Source organism: Argopecten irradians, chromosome 13 (genome assembly GCF_041381155.1).
Source record: "Argopecten irradians isolate NY chromosome 13, Ai_NY, whole genome shotgun sequence".
NCBI lineage: Eukaryota > Metazoa > Mollusca > Bivalvia > Pectinida > Pectinidae > Argopecten > Argopecten irradians.
In genome coordinates this window covers 11,395,464-11,415,000 of record NC_091146.1, presented here as the reverse complement: position 1 = coordinate 11,415,000, position 19,537 = coordinate 11,395,464, and the positions used below count along the sequence as shown (strand labels likewise).

Genomic DNA, 19,537 nt, shown 5'->3' with positions numbered 1-19,537 from the left:
TCCCATTGCGAATATACTAGTATGAACTTTGACATTACTGCCGTTGAACCCTATCTGTGAACTCCGAAAGTGTGATACAATTACGACAACTATAGTACAATAGTTCATAATTCAATAGTACAAAGTACTCCGCGGTGTCGAAAATCAAAACGTTTTCTCATTGGATGGTTCGTTTACAAGGTGGGCGGGGCCACATATGTCTTGAAGGGCACGTGGGTTTGGATGCTACTATTTGGTGTTTGTGTTTGTGACGGGCCTTCTTACGTATACATGTATCAGCGAGGACCGATGATATGTCAACATAAACAATTATAATATTCGAAGTTTGATCAAATTATCTGCTGTCTTTTCTTTATTAATTAGTACCCAGCTTTTTTTTCATTGTCGACAATATGAATTCGGAAAGGTCAGGAAATTCATCATCAATGTATAAAATATACCCTGCATGCAGTTCAAGTTTGGAGATACACACACATATACATATATCTGGTATTTTTGGTATATTTTGCCTATCATACTGAAAGGTTATAATTTTGTCACATGCATAGGCTTATAACATTTAATTTTGAAATTGTAGGCGAATATTTGTGACGAAAGATAAAATTAAGACGCGGGGTTTGTTTAAATTTTAATACCTTTCAAATATGACCTGAATATAAATACGATAAAAAAAATTAAAAACCGTTAAGATTTCTGTGATAAACTGGTACAAATTACAATGTATGTGTTAAATTCAATTCAGATATTTGTAAGCTTATAATTACGTACCATGAAACCCGTCATGATCTAATAAGCTAGGAGTTTTGAAAATGAAAAGCAGATACGTATACGAAAAACCGTAATGATTTCTCTTACAACCCGAAACAATATTTGCTAAATGAATTTTAGTGATAGCGAATGTATAATTGAAGTAACACAAACACCTTTTATGGTAAAGAACTTAATTTCGACGGTTATATAAATTACAACACAATTTTTAAATCCAGGTGGATTTGATTTCGTTAGATTTTGAAAATAATTAACTTTATTAAGTAATATTTAAAGTCGGATAAGCAGCGAACATTTGCTTGAAAAAAGGGAATCTTTTCTAAAATGCCAGCATGTTACTTTCTTCAAACATTATATTTATATATTGCCGAGGAATTTGTTTTGTGACATATCATTTTCTAAATACAACGAAATTGTATGATCATGACAAATATAATTAATTACTCTTAAAGAGAAATAGAACTTTTTTTGTGAACGAAACTCTAGAGCTACAAAATTGATTAAAAGATTTTAGGTTTAAGGTAAATGAAATCAAGTTGATTTCAAACGCTCCGTTTTACAAGTGGATAAGCTGAATTACGCATGGAATATGTTATCACTAGGGTTTATGATCAATACATTTAATCATAGTTTTGGCCTTGCTTATGCATATTCTACGAGCAGGAAACACTATGAATTTTAGTAAGGTAATTTTCAAAAATCTAGATAAATGTTTTCCAAATGGGGCTGGTAATTCTTAGTGACATGACTTTGCATAGATGTGTAGGATGATTTTGAAAGGAAAATTATCTCTTTTTCCCGCGGTACTAGCCGTTTTAACGACGATGTGCTAAAAAATGTGTTTTATAACCACTAAAAGCAGGCGGGTTAGACATTTAGCCACAGCGTTCAGCTGGCGTTTGATCTTCAGCAAATGAGACTTCAATCATTTTTTAACTCCGCCTACTTCAAGTTCAGCCAATCATCTCCACCTTGATTTTAGTTGGGCGCGACTATCTTGCCGGTCACTTCATTCAATACAATATACACTCGCTACAGTAGTATAATACTTTCGTCGTTCACAGATAGAGTTCAACAGCAGTGACTTCATGTGACTTTATCCAAACATTGCCCATTATAAACCGACTTTTTTACAATGATTACGTAACAGCTGCGACTGAAAAAAAGTTAGTTCTCCTGAAAGTCAAAATACAATTTTACTCCCAGCCATATCTGAACATTTTTTTCAGAAAATTCTATTTGATCTTTGATCCATGAACCCCCCACATTTTTTAAGTTTAAAGATAGTGTATTATATATAAAACTTTGACACATTTTATAGGAAGTTTATTGGGTACAAGTGTTTTTTTGCTAATACTGTAAGCAGTGCCTATGTAAGTATTTGATCTTTGACCTTAATTTCATCTGACTTTTTACAACAAATTTCCATTTTGAACCGACAAAAACTATTCTGTAATGCCAGAGATGATATGTTATTACATTGAATAAGACAAATTAAGGTAGTTCCTCCTAGAGTCAAAATACAAATTCACTGCCCGCCAGTTTTCAGTCGTTTTCTCAGCAAGTGACAATTAATACCTTGACCTCTCAACAAAAACATGGTTACAATCAACTTTATTATATATTTTTTTTTATTTCAGTCTTAAATGAGCGTTCAAATAAAATTTTATTTTCAGAATTAGGAAAACGGAAGAAGAAATACAACAAATGAGACTTAAGGTAAATCCTGTCTAAATCACCTTAATATAAACTTAGTTTACTAAAGTTTGGACGGTAACTGTTTGTACGTTTTGTTTCAATTCCCAAATTAATTTTTTCCATATAAGTTTAATCTAAAATCTATATAACTAATATTTCTTGTACGAAAGTACTGCCTTACATTTTAACGTAGAAATTATGAATTCATTTAACTCATGAATTCCTGCATGTTTTGTTATCATATCTCTAAACGTAACCCGTGTCTTGCGATGTATGATACTCTACATCTTTTTCATGTAATTCATGTAGTTGCACGGCACCTCTCATCTGTAGATATGTAGACGTATGTAATAATATTTAATACCATTTTCAGATTTCAAGAAGTTTGAAGTTGCTATTTTCTCCTATCCATTTCTCTACCACTTTTCTCCCTACCTTTATATATAACCTTTTATGATTAGTCTTGAACAATACAGATTCAAGATTGGCATTTACAACCTCAGATTGTGTTACATGTCTTTTAAAAGTACAAAATGTACCAACCACACACGATAATACACAATTAAATTAAACATGCACATGTTTTTAACCATAAGTTCTTTCTCCTAAATTGCTGTTGTTACTTGCCCTTCCTAAAAACTTCTATGCGATGTTCACACAAATCCTTGTCCCGGTAAGTTTGATGAACTGTCTATATGTCACATTGATGCCCGCAGTCTCCTTTCTACCTCAAACGACAGTAGATATCGTCACAATAAATTAGACGAAATTGAAAGCGTACTTTGTAACCAATCAATGCAATGTTTGACGTTATTGCTAACAGTGAGACCTGGTTATATCCGGAGATAGATAAATCCATCCTTCTTCTACCCGGTTACCGCCTTTTTTGAAATGATAGGAATAGGCTTGGTGGAGGTGTAGCAATCTATATTCGTGAAACCGTTACTCATAGACGTCGTTTAGATCTCGAGTCCAATCATATCGAATGTATTATCCTGCAAATATCCCACCGGTCGGGTAATATCTTCCTTAGCAGATTATATACACTACTCAACCAAGATGCCCAAACTAAAAATGTTTTTCATACCTATTTTACTGACAACCTTCAAACCATGCAGTCTGAGCATTCGTCGGTGACTTTAATGATACATGTAGATGTTTATCTTGGAACAGTCAACACATCAATAGTGAAATAGGGCAACGTATGTTAAACATATGATAAACATATCAAAACAAAATAGCATGCACCAAATAATAGACTAATCAACACACATCACAGATACTTCTGCCTAAATACTTGATCTAATTTTTGTTGATAAACAACATTTTGCAATCTCCATCACTGTGCCATAACTGTAAATTAAAAGAACAAAGCACCTAAACATTGTTCAGAGTCACTGTGTCAAATATGGTCTGATATTTTTGATACAACTGTGTTTCCCTTAGATCGGGTTGCTTTCCAACCATATGGAAAACAGCCCAGGTGTGCCCTATCCACAAGAAAGGCACAAAACAAGATGTGACAAATTACCGTCTTATCAAATATCTTAAAATGTCTCGAAAAATAGTCTATAAACACATTTATAACTTTCTCGTGGTTAACAATCTCCTCATTAAGGAAAATTCTGGTTTTTAAAAACGATTCTACAATTAACCAATTATAAAAAAAAATACTTACAAAATTTACAAAAGCGTTGATGACGGAAAAGATGTGTGTTCCGTTTCTTTGGCGTTTCCATTAATAAGGTATGACACGAAGCTCTTATACATAAACTAGAGAATATTGGTATGAAATGGTATCTACTTAACTGCCTTAAAAGCTTTCTTTCAAATAGAAATCATTTTTTGTTTTAAATGGCCAATCATTAGAACGTAGGTATACCAACTCTGGTGTCCCCCAGGGCTCTATACTTGGCCCTTTACTGAATTCAGATATTTGTTAATGACACTAATGTAGGGATTCTTTCAGACATCAACTTATTTGCAGACGACAGTTCTCTCCCTTCAGAAATTAATAACACAGACTGTATAAATAAATTAAATAATGATCTCTCAAATTGAGCAAAGCGTTGGTTAGTTACTTTTAATGAAACGAAAACAGAACTTGTCATATTCACACAAAAAGCACATTCTGAACAACCCTGATCTTCAGCTCAGTAATGTCACTGTCAATCGCTTCAACACACATACAAATCTTGGCGTATTATTATATCGAAACCTAAGCTGGCATGTGCATATTATAGCAAAGGCTAATAACATATTAAACATATAACAGTACATAATATACCACGTGACGGTCTCGAAAAACTATATAAATCTGTGGTAAGATCTATCCTGGAATATGGCTGCATACTCTTTGATAACTTCAAATGGCATGAATCCGACCTTGTTGAAAGTGTCTAGCGACGGGCTGCTTTAATTTGCACAGGGCATATAAGGTATATAAGGGCATAAACAAAACGTTTAACTGAACTTGGCTGGGAGTGACTAAGTGATAGAAGAAAGCATTGTAGACTTAAAATGTTATTTAAAATTAAACATGATCTCGCCCCTCCATACTTGAAATCGATCTTTCCACTCCTTTCACATCGCACTCCTAACTTTAATTTCAGAAATTATAATACATTAGTCTACTTCCACCTCTTTCCAATAAAACATTCAATCACCAATCTTTCTTTCCAAAAATCATTAGAGACTGGAACAACCTTCCCGAGCGCATTAGGTAAACCCACTAGATACTCTTAACTCTTTTTTGCAAGCACTATGAAAACGTTCGGCTCCAAAATCAAATCCATTAAATACATTCGGGCACTGTTCAATAGGGGATCTCACAATATCCCATAAGGGGTCATGCTTGGATGACCTTTATAGAACTTGGACTTCATATCAAATGCATTTTCTACACCTCGCTACATTAATTGAAAACGATATTTCATCCAAGTTTACATATACAAGCAGCTGTGGTGAGCTATTTAGTCGAGATGACTATGTAAACCAAAATAATTCTAAGAGTTATTTCAAATTATTTCGTCCCCTGAAATTCACTGTCAAAAATTTGCAAGTAGCAATTTGATTGGCCATTTCAAGGTCACCTGGGCATGACCCCTAACGGATTTTTGTTCAGATTCTCTTAAACGTAGTGGAAAAACGGATCAGTATTTTAATCAGATTGTCATTGTAGAAAAAGAATAGGCCTCAGTGCTCTCAACAAACATAGATTTTCTTACAAATTGACACCAAATAAATATTGTAATTTCTGTGTACATTCTTCTGAGGATGAAAAACATTTGTTTTTGTTATGTTCAAGATTTAGCACCACACGTACAAAACTAATTCAAAATACTATTAAAGAGCTGGCTCAAAATGTCAATCATGACCTTATCATAAATCTCCTACCTATCAATGATGTCTTTATAAAATTTTCATTACGTGGCTCAGAAGATTCCGTTTTCGAAATATATCGCCGACTTCAAAATATTCTAAATAATTATTTCTTTACATCCCAATCCCCCTCCTCTCTGCATTGTTCCCCCCTTCTTCCGCCTCCTCTCATTCTCCCTCCTTTCTCTCTCGCTTTCTCTCTCTCTTTTGTCATGGAATGCTTGTGTGAGTGAGAGAGTGTGTGTGGGTGTTATTCTAATTTATTGGCATGTATATATTTTATTGCCATATTGCTTGGTGTCTTCGGCGGCATGCTTCAGTGATATAGCACTATAAAAAGGGCAACAGTCCCACTATACAAGAAGACACAACATGAATATACTGCAGTCTCCCAAGACATGCACCTCGCACAACATACATGCAACACAGCGCATACATGGGAGGCCGTCCTTACATGACCATAGCTGTTAATAGGACGTTAAATAATCAAACACATAACAAACAATTATTGCCATATGTTTCGAGGAGAGCATCAAGTGGTCAAAGGGCTGTTGGCCATCCTCGTAAAAGAAATTAAGAATTAGAACAATCTAAAATCACAAAATAAACTATGTGTGAGGGTCTAGGTAAAAAAAGCAAGCAAGTAGATATTGTACTGTCATTACTTTGTTTTACCAAGATCGAGGAAACCAGAAATTTGTAATATCCCTCGACTAAATACATAAATTATGTTAATATACCGATACATTCTGTAAGCTTTATTCGTTTCTTATGCTATGTCCGCGTATCCTGCTAATTCAATGACCATGGTCGAAAGAGACTTAAGTTTTAAACATGTGAAAATAAGGTGAAATGGTAAACTAACTAGGACGGCTGAACACTTTATTTTTCTTTTAAGGAAAACATGTGTATATACGGTCATTAACACACGACATCGGATGCCAAGGACAAGTGTGAAAAAAAAGCAAGTATAGCAGAACAAAATATGCATTGTTAAGTAAAGCATCTTTTTAAGGACACATAACAATAAACATCATCAGGGTTGTTAAGTAAAGATTTAATACACCCTAAACCTATTCTAATTTTAGGCATTATAGCTCAAGCAGGTTATGAAGAATTGTGTGACCGAATGGTCAACAAGGTGGGCGACAGGCAGTAATCAACAGTCATGAAGTATGAAACACAAACTAAAATTGTTTTCTATTCGTGATTTTTGTCTGCTAAACAAGCTGAGCGATAAAACGAGTTATTGGTTCTCATCAGCAGACTCGGAATAGTAATAGAAAATGAAGACAAAATATATGTTAATTGACGACTAGAATATCAAATATATCTTCACCTAATAGAATACTATAATACTAATTAGAAGGGAATACAACCAAATAATGGTATAAAGTAAGTAAAGGACTTGATATTGAATTAGCTTTCATTTATACTATACCTGTTTCTAAATAATAACATCAACCGGTAGTACAGAGCAATGCAACCTTTCAGCTTTGTACTTTACATTTAATATTTAATTATGTAGTTATCTCAAACATAGTATCAATATGTAATTATCTTAATTTTCAACTCGTGCCTATATGCTATTATCTAATTTTATACAATCAATAGCTATATGTAATTATCTAAACTATGTCAACGCCTCATAGTATTACACTCGCCCCCAACTTCTTTTTAGAAGAATTTAAAATTTTCTTACAGTAAATAACAAATTTACTAATACTATGAAACAAACCTATCATTGGTCAAGACTAGTAAAATATATCATTGGGTACTTAAATTGCCATCCATATTTTCATTTTATTAATACATAAGATAAAACGCATGCACTGCACATGCTTATTTCGATTAAATACACATTAAACCGATACAATTCGGTTATTCTTAGCTTGCGATCGTATAGTGGTATTCCAGGTTCATTATAATTATCATTTTTCCAGTTCATTAACTGTTTTTAAACTTCATTTATCAGAGTTTGTTCACTTGTGTTTACAGTTCACGCTTGATAACATCATGTGGTGCCGAATAATTTCCATGAAACTGTCCTGTTAACTAATTCACGAGAAAGTTCCACTTCACATACTACACCGACACAGATATTGTTGGGCCATGTAAAATACGTTGTCCAAATTAAGGTGTAGCTATGGATAGTCCAGCATAATTTCCACCACACACTTCATCGTTCAGATATACACACGCTGAACAAATTGGTTTAATACAAAGTTTGTTTTCCCTGGCACGAAAGCGTTTTCTGGTTATTACAGTATAATTACGTAGATTACAGTGTTATACTAATTGTGCGTCCTTCACAGGATTGCGTCCATATTAAAAGTGTTATTATTTACACACAGTGAAAGGTCAATTCACCAACGTACCATATATTATGTCTCTGTATTACAACCATTATTTCCTGATTGCGACCATAATGTTGCTAAACAACACAACAATGTCACTAATCCATGATACATAAGCAGCAATATATTGATCCCTTCTTTGCTGGATTTCAGATTTTTATTTCGTTAGGGACGGAGCATTTTCTCTAGTAATTGTACACCGCCTTGTGATGAATCCGGTACGGCGAATTGAGCGTGGACGCCGCTCTCAACTTTCTTTGACATCACACTCTGTTGTCCAATAGTATTTCTTGGTCTTGAGAAACTGTTCTCATGTGGACCTTCCGGCAACATAGATGCTCTGGCTTCGTCATTTGTGCAGATCTCTTGATTTGCTACTCGACTCTCTGTTTTCCTTGTGTCCAAACCACTTACATGTTACACAATTTTGAAAGCATAGCCGTAGCCTTAATCTAAAATAATACGCAATAATAACAATGCAAATCACTCCACAGAACCCACTAAAATAAATCCAAGTAGGGATATTCAATGACATTGGGTCTACTGGTTCAATGTTCTGATTTAATTCATCTATTAATTTATCTACTGATATTTCTTTCATTAATTTTAATTTTCTTGGAAGATTTATTTCACTAAAATTGGGAAAAGCCCTAAGTACTGGGTGCCATAATTTACTCGAACCGACATCATAACTGTTTAAGAATTCTTGTAAGGCCATAGATAAGTTGTACTTACTTTCAAAATGATAATAGACAAGAATAGTCATAAGACCACTAGTTGCTGAGCACCCGACGTCTAATGATAATACTCCTATAGGTTTATTAACAATTACCTTACTAATGGAATTCAAATCTTTATTACATCTAATGGTGAATGTTAGGTTTTCATTTGAAATTATTACCAAATGGCCGTTTGATATGTATCTAGCATGTGGTAGGCGAATATTCGTATGCATAACTGTACGACACACACTTTTGATCTTTGACATTTCCTTTATAAACAAATTTATTACACACTTGTTATTCGATCTAATAGTGTATATTAGACTCCGAAGTTGACAATACTTAATACTGGGATCACCACATCGTGATAATTCGTCTGATGACAAAGGTACAAACTTTGTTCTATCTTTTTCTATCGCTAAAGAATCAGTTTCTAGACAATACGTAGCCAGTAACTTTATGTTACTACTATCTGGAAGTGGAAGTGGCAGATTATGAATTTTGAATATTTCGAATTTTACCGATATGTCCAAAAGTGGTATGGCCAAAACAACTACTAACTCGTCATCATGAATCAGAGTCGTACACGTCAGTGTCTTGTAATATGTCCAAAGGTCATTGTCTGGGTCAAATGGTAACGACAATTGTGGTAATAGGTGCCCCCTCACCTCCCATAATAACTCTCTCAATTGACTAGGATCAATAACTTTAGGAGATAAATGTCCTAACGACAACATGTTAATTTGTGATTTCAGATTCTGTAAATTAGACCTAGCTATATTTAACAGTTCCGTTGTCTCTGCTAAAGTTCTATCTAAATCAGTGTACAAATATAAGAGACTTTGCATTTCTGTTAATTCTCCGGTTAATTGCTGACTCAAATTTCTAAACATATTAATTGCCCTAATAACTTCTCCTAATCCTTGCCTATTGTGTACTACTTGCGTTCGAGTGGAGTTTAAAATAGTAAGACTTTGTTGGACCATGTGTTTAAGTACTTGTTGTCCATGACCTAACCTGTTAATGTTATTTCTAATTGAATTAACATTAACCTCACTTAATGGCCCAAATAAAAATGAAAGCGCTTTTCCAACTAATGGTATAACAGACCGCTTTGATTTGCCATGTTGCTTTTCAGACGTATGCATAGTTTCAAGACTCAAAAGTTCGTCTTGGAGGAACATATAACTTTCTTACAAATTTATTACTTCATGTCTTAGAACTTTCAAAACACCACTAACACGATGTCCTGTCCTAGTTTCAATTCGTTTATCGTTTACCATAGAGTTACCATTTACATATTTTTCATCAATAGTCTGATTTACTTCGGACAAACTGACACTTAACTTCCTTAGTAAGTCGTTATAAGGGTTTAAGTCTAGACAGAAAGATACTAGCCATCTAGAACGAGTTGGAGTGATCTCATTTACTTTTTCAAACAAAACATTTCCTTCTAATACCGATGAATATGTTTGTTTCAAGAAAACAGCGAGAACGAGTAATGGAAAATACCTCATTTCCATACCTGTAACATATTAGCATAAAAATATCCATTAGCACATATCGGCATAAATTACCTGTAAAAGTACCTATACTAAGGATTTAAGATTATCCAAACGATTGATCTTTAATTCGTTAGATACAAACAGGCTGCCATTAAATTCTTCATTAATAATTTAGGGTCCTGAGACATACTTTGTGCGACTTTATATTCTTCATAATCTTTTCTGTTTTCGAGGATATCCCTTTTATGATGATTAACACTAGGATCTCTTTTTCCTTGTCTTTGTGTTACCTCATCGATATCCATTTTTGTCTCAGTACTTTCTGAGTCATGCCCGGTTGAATCACTACTCTGACTGCCGTCTTCAGATTCAAATGTCTTCTCTTTCCGACGGTTTTTTTTAGAACTAAGACGCTGTTGTAGCTCCATAAGTGGAATATTATCTTCTTCTTCCGAGTCTTCTCTCTCCCTCCTGGTCCTGTCAACTATTCGTTGAAGCGGCAGCGTGTCCTCTTCGGAATATTCCGAATCACTTGACTCAATTGGTACAACACATGCGGATTTCCTTAGTGGCCTACATATTAGCTGTCTTGGAATTTGCTACCCGTCTACATCAGCTAATCGCAAATGTCTCGCATGAGCCTTTGTAATACTGCCATCCAAGCTGATTATTTAAAGTAAAACTTACTGGACCTGTTTGGTTGATGATTCTGTAAAACGGAGTCCATTTGTTGTCCAGCTTAAACTTCTTAAGATGATTTCTAAAATATACAGGGTCATCAATCTGGAAGCCTTCATTTTTGCTTCCCTTATCCTTATGTTTCTTCTGTTGTTTCTTAACTTGTTTAAGTCGTCTGTGTACTGTAACAAACGACTTGTGTTGTTGTTTAAGAGCAATCTTGTGTAAAGATTCTCCAGTATAGCGTTGTCTTGGTTTGAGTATGGTATCCAATGGTAATACTACATCTCTGTTGTAAAGAAGGAAGAACGGTGAACACCTTGCTGACTCATTATTGTGAAACCTAATCGCTGCAAGAGTCTGATTAAGATAAAGATCCCATGTCTGTACATCATCTTCTAATTTCTTAGCCATTACATCATGCAGAGTTCGGTGAAACCGTTCAACCTTGCCAGTGCCTTGAGGACAATAATAAGATGTTGTGATATGATGGATATTTAATGTTCTTAGTGTATCTGCTACTGCCTTGTTGACATTTTCCTTCCCATTGTCCGTAGTAATATCTAACGGACAACCATACCTGGGTCATATCTCCTCTATTATAAGATGTACAATATTGTCAGCTGATTTATCAGGTACACTAAACGCTTCAGGCCATCCAGAGTACAAATCAATGAATGATATTATGTATTTGTTGCCTGACAACGTGGTGGGATATGGACCAGACAGGTCTAAACCTATCTTCGCGAAGTGATAAAGGGGTATTTCTGTATCCCTGCATAGGGGGTCTGGGACGTTTGTTGCTTCTTGTCTGACACGTAACACATTTCTCAATGTAACCGTGCAATTTTCTGTACATGTTTGGAAAGAAATACTTCAGTTTCATGGAGTCATAACTCTTATCAAGAGCCATGTGTCCAAGTAAGTCGTCATACTGCTTAATCACCAAGATTTATTTAGGAATATACAACCGTAATCGGGGATCATCTGTATCTTCACTGGACAGATAACACAGAAGTCCATTTAGGATCAAGTGACGTTTCTCCTCCGTCTTAGTAGCCTTCCCACTGTTTAAGCGTGACTTAAGACTTACAACATCTTCGTCCTTGTTTTGCTCCTTTTGTATATCCAATTCTCCTTGTATGTCCCACTGTGGCTTGCTAAAGTCATCAGGTTCATTAATATGACGGCTTGCGTGCATCCTTGGATCAAACTTATTCGAATTTAATGCGCTTACTTCTAAGGCACTTTTCTTTGGGAGGCTTCCTCGGTGTTTTGGGTGGTATCGCTTGGAATGCGCGACAACAAATCTGCGCAGAAGTTATGTTTCCCCTCTATATAATCTACTCTACAGTTGTAACCCGCTAAACTAAGCGCCCACATTTGTATCTTTTTATTCTGCATAGGAGAATCTGAGATGTATCTTAAGGGTTTATGATCTGTTTTTATAACAAAATTAGCATTATGGAGATAGAGATCTAATTTTTGCAGGGAGTAATGGATTGCAAACGCCTCCTTTTCTATAACCGGCCATTTTGTTTGTGTAGGACTGAGTTTATGGGACAAACAATTTAGTGGCATCTCCATACCTTCCTCTGAGTGAGACAAGCCCCAATACAGGTGTCGCTTGCATCAGTGTACAAGGTATAAGGTTTACTGGTATCTGGATACGCCAGTAACGGTACCACGGTAAGGCTGTCCTTTAGGAAGTCAAAACCCTTTCGACAGTCCACTGTCCACTGGAACCTTGCAAACTTCTTTGTAAGCTTAATTGATGGTTCAGCTATCTGTGAAAAGTTTGGAATAAACCGTCTATAATAACTTGCCATTCCGATAAAACCTCGATATGATGTAGGTGTTCTGCTTCCGTTTTGGAAAATATCAATACATCATCCAAGTATGTTGTTTCAAAGTTTTCACATCCTTGTAAGACGATATACATAAGACTCTGAAAAACCGATGGCGCATTGTTGAAGCCAAACGGCATTCTTCGGAACTGAAATAGTCCCCGGTGACATGTAAACGCTGTCTTTTCCTTGCTTCCATCCTCCATTTCTACTTGCCAATAACCACTTTTTAGGTCTTGTTAAGGGACCTGAAATCCACACACATTCTCTTTGTTTGATCTTTTTTATCAACGATAACCAATGGAAAGGACAAAGGAGATTGAGACATTTCAATGATCTTAGCCTCTAACATCTCGTCTACCGCCTTGCTAATTACCTGTCTCTTGTTAAGTGGTGTTCTATATGGGCGTTTCCGAATCGGTGCATGACTTCACAGTGTCTGTGTGTCCCAACTCTTTATCTTTCCTTGCAAAGATATCCCTGTTTGCCTCGAGGATCTGTAGGATATTAGCTCTATTTTATTCTGGGACATCTGTCTTCTAAAACCGTTCTTCATCTACTGTGGTTTTCTTAGAATATACCTCTGATATTTCATTACGATCTAACGTCTGTGCCTCGCCAACCACCCTACCTCGTCGCAATCGGTGATGTTTGTAAGTCTCATTAACAATCAGGACTGGTATCCTTTGCTGATGTCGTAAATCAGACACTGTCTCATGTAAAAATACACCAGGGTCGTCCTGGAGGCAACCTGGCGTTTGCGTTACTTCAAGTAACTGTGAGCTATCTGTGTTGAAGCCTTTATTCACACTAACATTACATAATGTTACAGATTGTGGTTTTAAAACCACTTTCTTATGTAATCTTATTAAAGCAGACACGTGTATGTCCTCCTCTAGTGGCACATATGTTTTGCCTATCTTAAGACAACCTAAATCAAAGAATATTCTGACAACATTCTGGTGCAGCAAATCTTTCCCTAATATGAAATTTCTGTTCATACCATCAACAACTACAAATTTATGGGTCAATGTTTGACCTTTCATCTTAAATGTTAGCTCTGTACAGCCTAATGCGGAGAGTTCATTTCCATTTACAGCCTCTAAATTCACTTTTTCTTTAATGAGTTTTGGTTTCATGGGAAGTTTATTAAATAAACTTATCTTTATTAGGCTAACTTCTGCCCCAGAATCTACGAGACTGCGAAATTTTTGTTTTCCTATTGATAAAATACAAGAACTAGGATTACCTGCTAGTGATATACCAAAACTATGTGTCTTTTGAGTTTTATTCCTACTCCTTTCATCGGCTTCACTAAGAAAGGAGTGCTCTAGTTTAAAGTTTCAAATGGGGGCAGTCACGCCTAATGCGCCCTATTTTATGACAATAACAGCATTCAGTGTCAGTCGTATGCTGAGATTGTATGGCAGAAATATTTTTTTTCTTTCTGCCGCCTCTACAATCCCTCGCAGTGTGCCCCTGCTTCCCACAGTGATAACATGATTTTTGTGGTCTCATCTCCATTGGTTGAATGTTTCTATTGTCTATACCCGTCATGTCTGTCTGTCTAGCATGTGTCGAATTGCCTTGTCGAGTCTGGTGATCATGTGATCGCCTTAAGTCTATTCTTTTTCTTAAATTCTGTTCTCTCATTGCGATCTGTACTGCATCATCTAAAGTTTTTTGTTCCCCCCCTTAGAACTTTTATCTTAAGATAGTCAAATTTCAACCCATCGCAATGGTACAGTACTTAATGCGTGTAACGTTCCCTCGACACGCACGCGAAACGAAAAACGAAAACGAAAAAAAAACCAAATGCACACGAACGAAAACGCAAATGAAAAACGAAAAACGCGTTTCTCTCTAAACGAAAAACGCAAACGAAAAACGCAAGCTATCGAAGATGAACGCAAACGAAAAACGAAAAACGCATAACGCAAAACGAAATACGCGAACGAAAAACGAAAAACGAAAGGTAAAAATCGCCGAGACCGGAAATTAAACGTGATCATAGTAATCGATCGGCACAACGGTTGTATAGTGATCCGGATTAGTCTCTATATATAGTTACAGCTAGTATCTTGGTACTTGTTCACCTCGGCAAGCAATATCACGGCCCAAGGCACAATTACAAAAGCTTTGGTCACGGGTGTACTAAACAAAGGACGCATGTATATACCATTTCATAAATGTACGTTCTTGCTGTACCGGCTTGCAAATATATATATATTTTTTTTAAGATACATAAATAATAAAATTGTAAGTGTAATAATATGAACAACACTGAAAACGATTGGCATTCAACAATAGGCATTTTATCAGTATCTTATAATATAAAAAAACACACTTGAAAGTTATATAACTATAATCAAGGACACTTATAAATCCTTGCTATAATATATACAAATATATTAAAAAAAATACATATACATAATTTGACATTGGCAATTATTTTCACGAGGAATAATGCATTAATATGTTTCTTTCGAATAAAATTGTTGTATACGTATACGTATGGCACGTGGTATATACATGACGAAAATCACTAGTCTTTCGTAAAGGTCTTTCGTATCCTATAAAATTCACCATACGGTTTACTTGCATTGACGGTAATTTTAAGAAGAGGTCTTCAAATATTTGAACAAATATAAATTTTGGACCACAAAATATGTAAAATTAATGAAAAACAGTCTTGGGCGATTCTTTTATAATTCATTATTACATGTATTTGTTTTTTATTCTTAATATCATATTAATGTTATTCTGCAAATATGTTTCTGTCGTTCTTTGGGTAATAACATGTACGTTGTACACGTATGATATCGTACATATTCAAACAAGATTTGTGAAGGAATATGGTATCCAAATAACGCTGACTGTTACAGTACAGATTTCAAATTATTCAGAATAGAATTAATGAGGCATATAGACAAGAGGTTATTAACAATGTATTTACTGTAATACAACACATGGTATACTGTACAAACATTCAATTGATAATTTTTGTTATAATTTTATTTTACAAATTAACCTATTGTATATCTTGTGATTTAAATGAACTTACTTGGTGATGAATATCACTTTCTATTACAATGTCCATTTTACAATGTTTTACGCCAAATGTATATTAAGAAATAGTATTACAGAAGACCAATTTTTTTAAGTGTTAACAACGTTAAAGAATTACAAAATTCTGGTAAATTTCATCCAAGTATTTACAAGTAACAACACTAAGGACTTAGATGAACACACTATACATCCTTGATTTATCTATTTTGCTTTTAAGGAAAGGTGAAAAAGATGAGATATTTGCTGAAAATTTAATATCCATGGTATATGTATCACTTTCCGTCTCTTTTGCAATATGAATTGTATATTTAACAAGTTGTAACTTGCACTTATGGACCGTGAACGGTATAAAATGAATTGAAATAACTCCCCTTTTAGAAGCCCGTTGGACCATGACCAAGACTGGACGATTATATATGTTAATTAATTAGTGTCACCTGATCACACCCGGCGGCAACGGCTAGACCGGAGCTCTGCAAATAGCACGTATCTTACCTGAGTAACGGTCCAGATGTTACGTACATGTGTCTGACTCACTGTACCGTAACGGATAGTTGGTATTTCTACGTGTAGAAATTTTAGATCGTGATATATGAGTTAGTTTCAAATGACTGGATCGAATTTTAATGTAATGGATCTCGAGTATCTAAGGATTTATAAGTACATGTAGATACATACGTCCTTGATATATAATCCCAGTAAAAGATGTCCGTAAATTAATGTTACCGAAAATAGTTCATGAAATACAGAGATATCGTATTTGTTTTATTTGTACTAGAGTAAATGTGATATTTGATAAACACGTATTTTTAGGAAAAGATGACATATACATGTACCTACAGCTCGATCGGTTAAGCTTCAGCTACAGTTACAGTACATGTACAAATTAAATGTCCGTGATTAAAATCATTTGAAATCCTGCACCTTGTTACATATTCTATATATTTAAAGTTTCAAATGTTTTACAGTGAAATAGGTCTAGTGCTACACCGGCAGTTGACTCCATTTTTAGTTTTTGCTTGCGCATGCGCAACTAACAATTCCCAATCAAAACGAAATGAAGTACATCCGGTTGACGAAACGCAAACGCACACAAACGCAAACGAACGAAAACGAATTCAAATAAAAGCTCAAACGCAAACGAATGCAAGCGAACGAAAACGAATCCGGAAGCGCAAACGCAAACGAAAAACGATTAACGAAAGGAAACGCAAACGAAACTAAACGAAAGGAACGCAAACGAAACCCAAACGCGTTTGAGGGAATGTTACACGTATTAAGTACGGTATCAACAAGCTGTTGTTGAATAATGCCTTGATTAACTTCAATGGCATGAGGATAGGCATCCTCTGCCAACTGCAATAGTCTTTCTGAAAATATCTGTACGCTCTCAGAACCCTTTTGTTTTGTTTTCCTGAACAGGGCAAGTGCTTGCTGTACATCTGTTATTTCGCCAAATCTCCTTTTTAATAATAGTTTTAAATCTATCCAGCTTGGTGCTGCCTTTACCCTTTCAGCCTCTACTAGATATCGCTTAATGCAATCTCCTATCGCCCCAGTACAAGTTTGATAAGCTATATTGGATATGTCCGTGTTAAGCCAGTCGGTCAATTTTGCATATTTTTCAACGTCTTTTACCCACTGTTTGAACAGTTTGGTTTGTATGTCATATGGTTTTATTGTTTGACTAATACCTTGCGTTGTCATGGCCGCAGCCAGTGTTTTAAAATTACGACCTATCTCCAGCAACATTTGTTGCCGTTCAACATCTGCGTCTGCTTGACGAGGTACTGACCCTGTATCTGCTTGACGACGTACAAAATCTATATTTATACTACTATCTCCCCCGTTACATGTTCTCTACCACTTCCAGTCTCCAAAAAGGAAGCTTCATCTGCTGAGTAATGCTATCTATTTCCTTAGCCATATCCATTTTATTTTCCCTTTTATTTTATCTATTTATCTATTTATTTACTTATTTTTAATTCCCTATGAGTCCTCTTGCTCTTACCCTAGTTAGTCTGTGGAGACTTGCATGCGTACCAAACTTTATCAAATTATTGATTACAAAACTGTGGTTGGATTAAGTACTAACTTATGAGAGCATAAAAAGTAGTTGTCCTACCTTGTTTCTGTTTTTTTTCTGTTTTCTTCTATCTGTCGCTCTTCCTTGTCTTTTCTCAAAACGTCCTGGTCACCTGCGCCAAATCGAGCTTGTAGCCGGACAGAAATCAAGAGTCAATTCTTAAGGTTGATAAAGTTTAATACAACAGCAAAAGTTAGCTTAGACGAATGGCACTGTTAAGTAACCAACAAACTGGCTAGCATAGGAAATGAGTCGGTCTAGGAGAGATGTTAGTGCTTCCGTCGATGGTAACAACCAGACTGATTTGGGGACAGTTCTGCTGCTCTATAAATCCTATCTTTCTAAACTGTTGACATTTCACGTTAATATCTCCTAATTAACATTACATATTAACTTTCCCTGATAATTACTTGTCATGGTCATAATTACTGGTACAGAGCGATGCAACCTTTCAGCTTTGTACTTTACATTTAATATTTAATTAGTACCAAGATGTAGTTATCTCAAACATAGTATCAATATGTAATTATCTTAATTTTCAACTCGTGCCTATATGCTATTATCTAATTTTATACAATCAATAGCTATATGTAATTATCTAAACTATGTCAACGCCTCATAGTATTGCAGGACCTACCCCTGTACTCTCGGCCATTCTCATAACAGTCTAAACGACGCCAATGACTGCAGTAACAAGTAAGTGTTTTGTTGTCATACATGATAACAATATAATAACAAACCACCATTTCAGTCAAATGTTGTTCTTAATAGTATACTTTTCCTATTAATTTCAATCCAGTATATTCATATTTCCGTTTTCACTTTCCTATATAACCTTACTAACCGGGGCAATCGTTTATACTTGCGTAAACGCATAGGGGCTGATGCGCAAGAACACAGACCGAAACACTGACTTTCGCCAATGCACATCCGGTTAGGCCAAAATATATGCCATGACAAAGGTTCGACATCAGTTTGAATGAAATGGAAAGCATTGAGTTAATATCAAAAAGTAAAAAATGAAAACATATGGAATAAATGGAATAAAAACGATAAAGTTATTGTGGAACTATATTTTATTTACTCCCGGAACTTGACATATTTTCCCGCCAAATAGGAGCCAGCTGTTTCGCGATTCCATCAATTTCACAGCTGTTCCATCAATCGTATCACGTTGAAGAAACGAAGGTTTATTTCACCGGAACACTAAATTTAAACGAAATGGTCGATCGAAATGTAAACATTAGGAATTTTTTATTTTTTTGTTGTTTACTCTTGTGTAAACTGCATTTTTTTTGTACAGATATTTCAACATGACGCGCTGACGCGCGTCATTTAATATATCGGTACAAAAAATGCAGTTTACACACCAGTAAACAAAAAAAAAAATCATTTCTTTTTAATAAAATTCAATATTCATGAGCCG

The 19,537-nt window shown here is 35.2% G+C and overlaps 1 protein-coding gene across 1 annotated transcript in view; it reads left to right on the top strand.

The window, feature by feature from the left end:
- LOC138306291 (uncharacterized) overlaps nucleotides 1-19,537 on the top strand; it is a 34,548-nt gene that overhangs the window by 2,077 nt on the left and 12,934 nt on the right. The window contains exons 3-4 of the mRNA XM_069246710.1: nucleotides 2,445-2,487; nucleotides 18,734-18,807. Of these exons, the coding sequence (XP_069102811.1) occupies nucleotides 2,445-2,487; nucleotides 18,734-18,807 (117 nt within the window). The remainder of the gene's footprint in view (nucleotides 1-2,444; nucleotides 2,488-18,733; nucleotides 18,808-19,537) is intronic.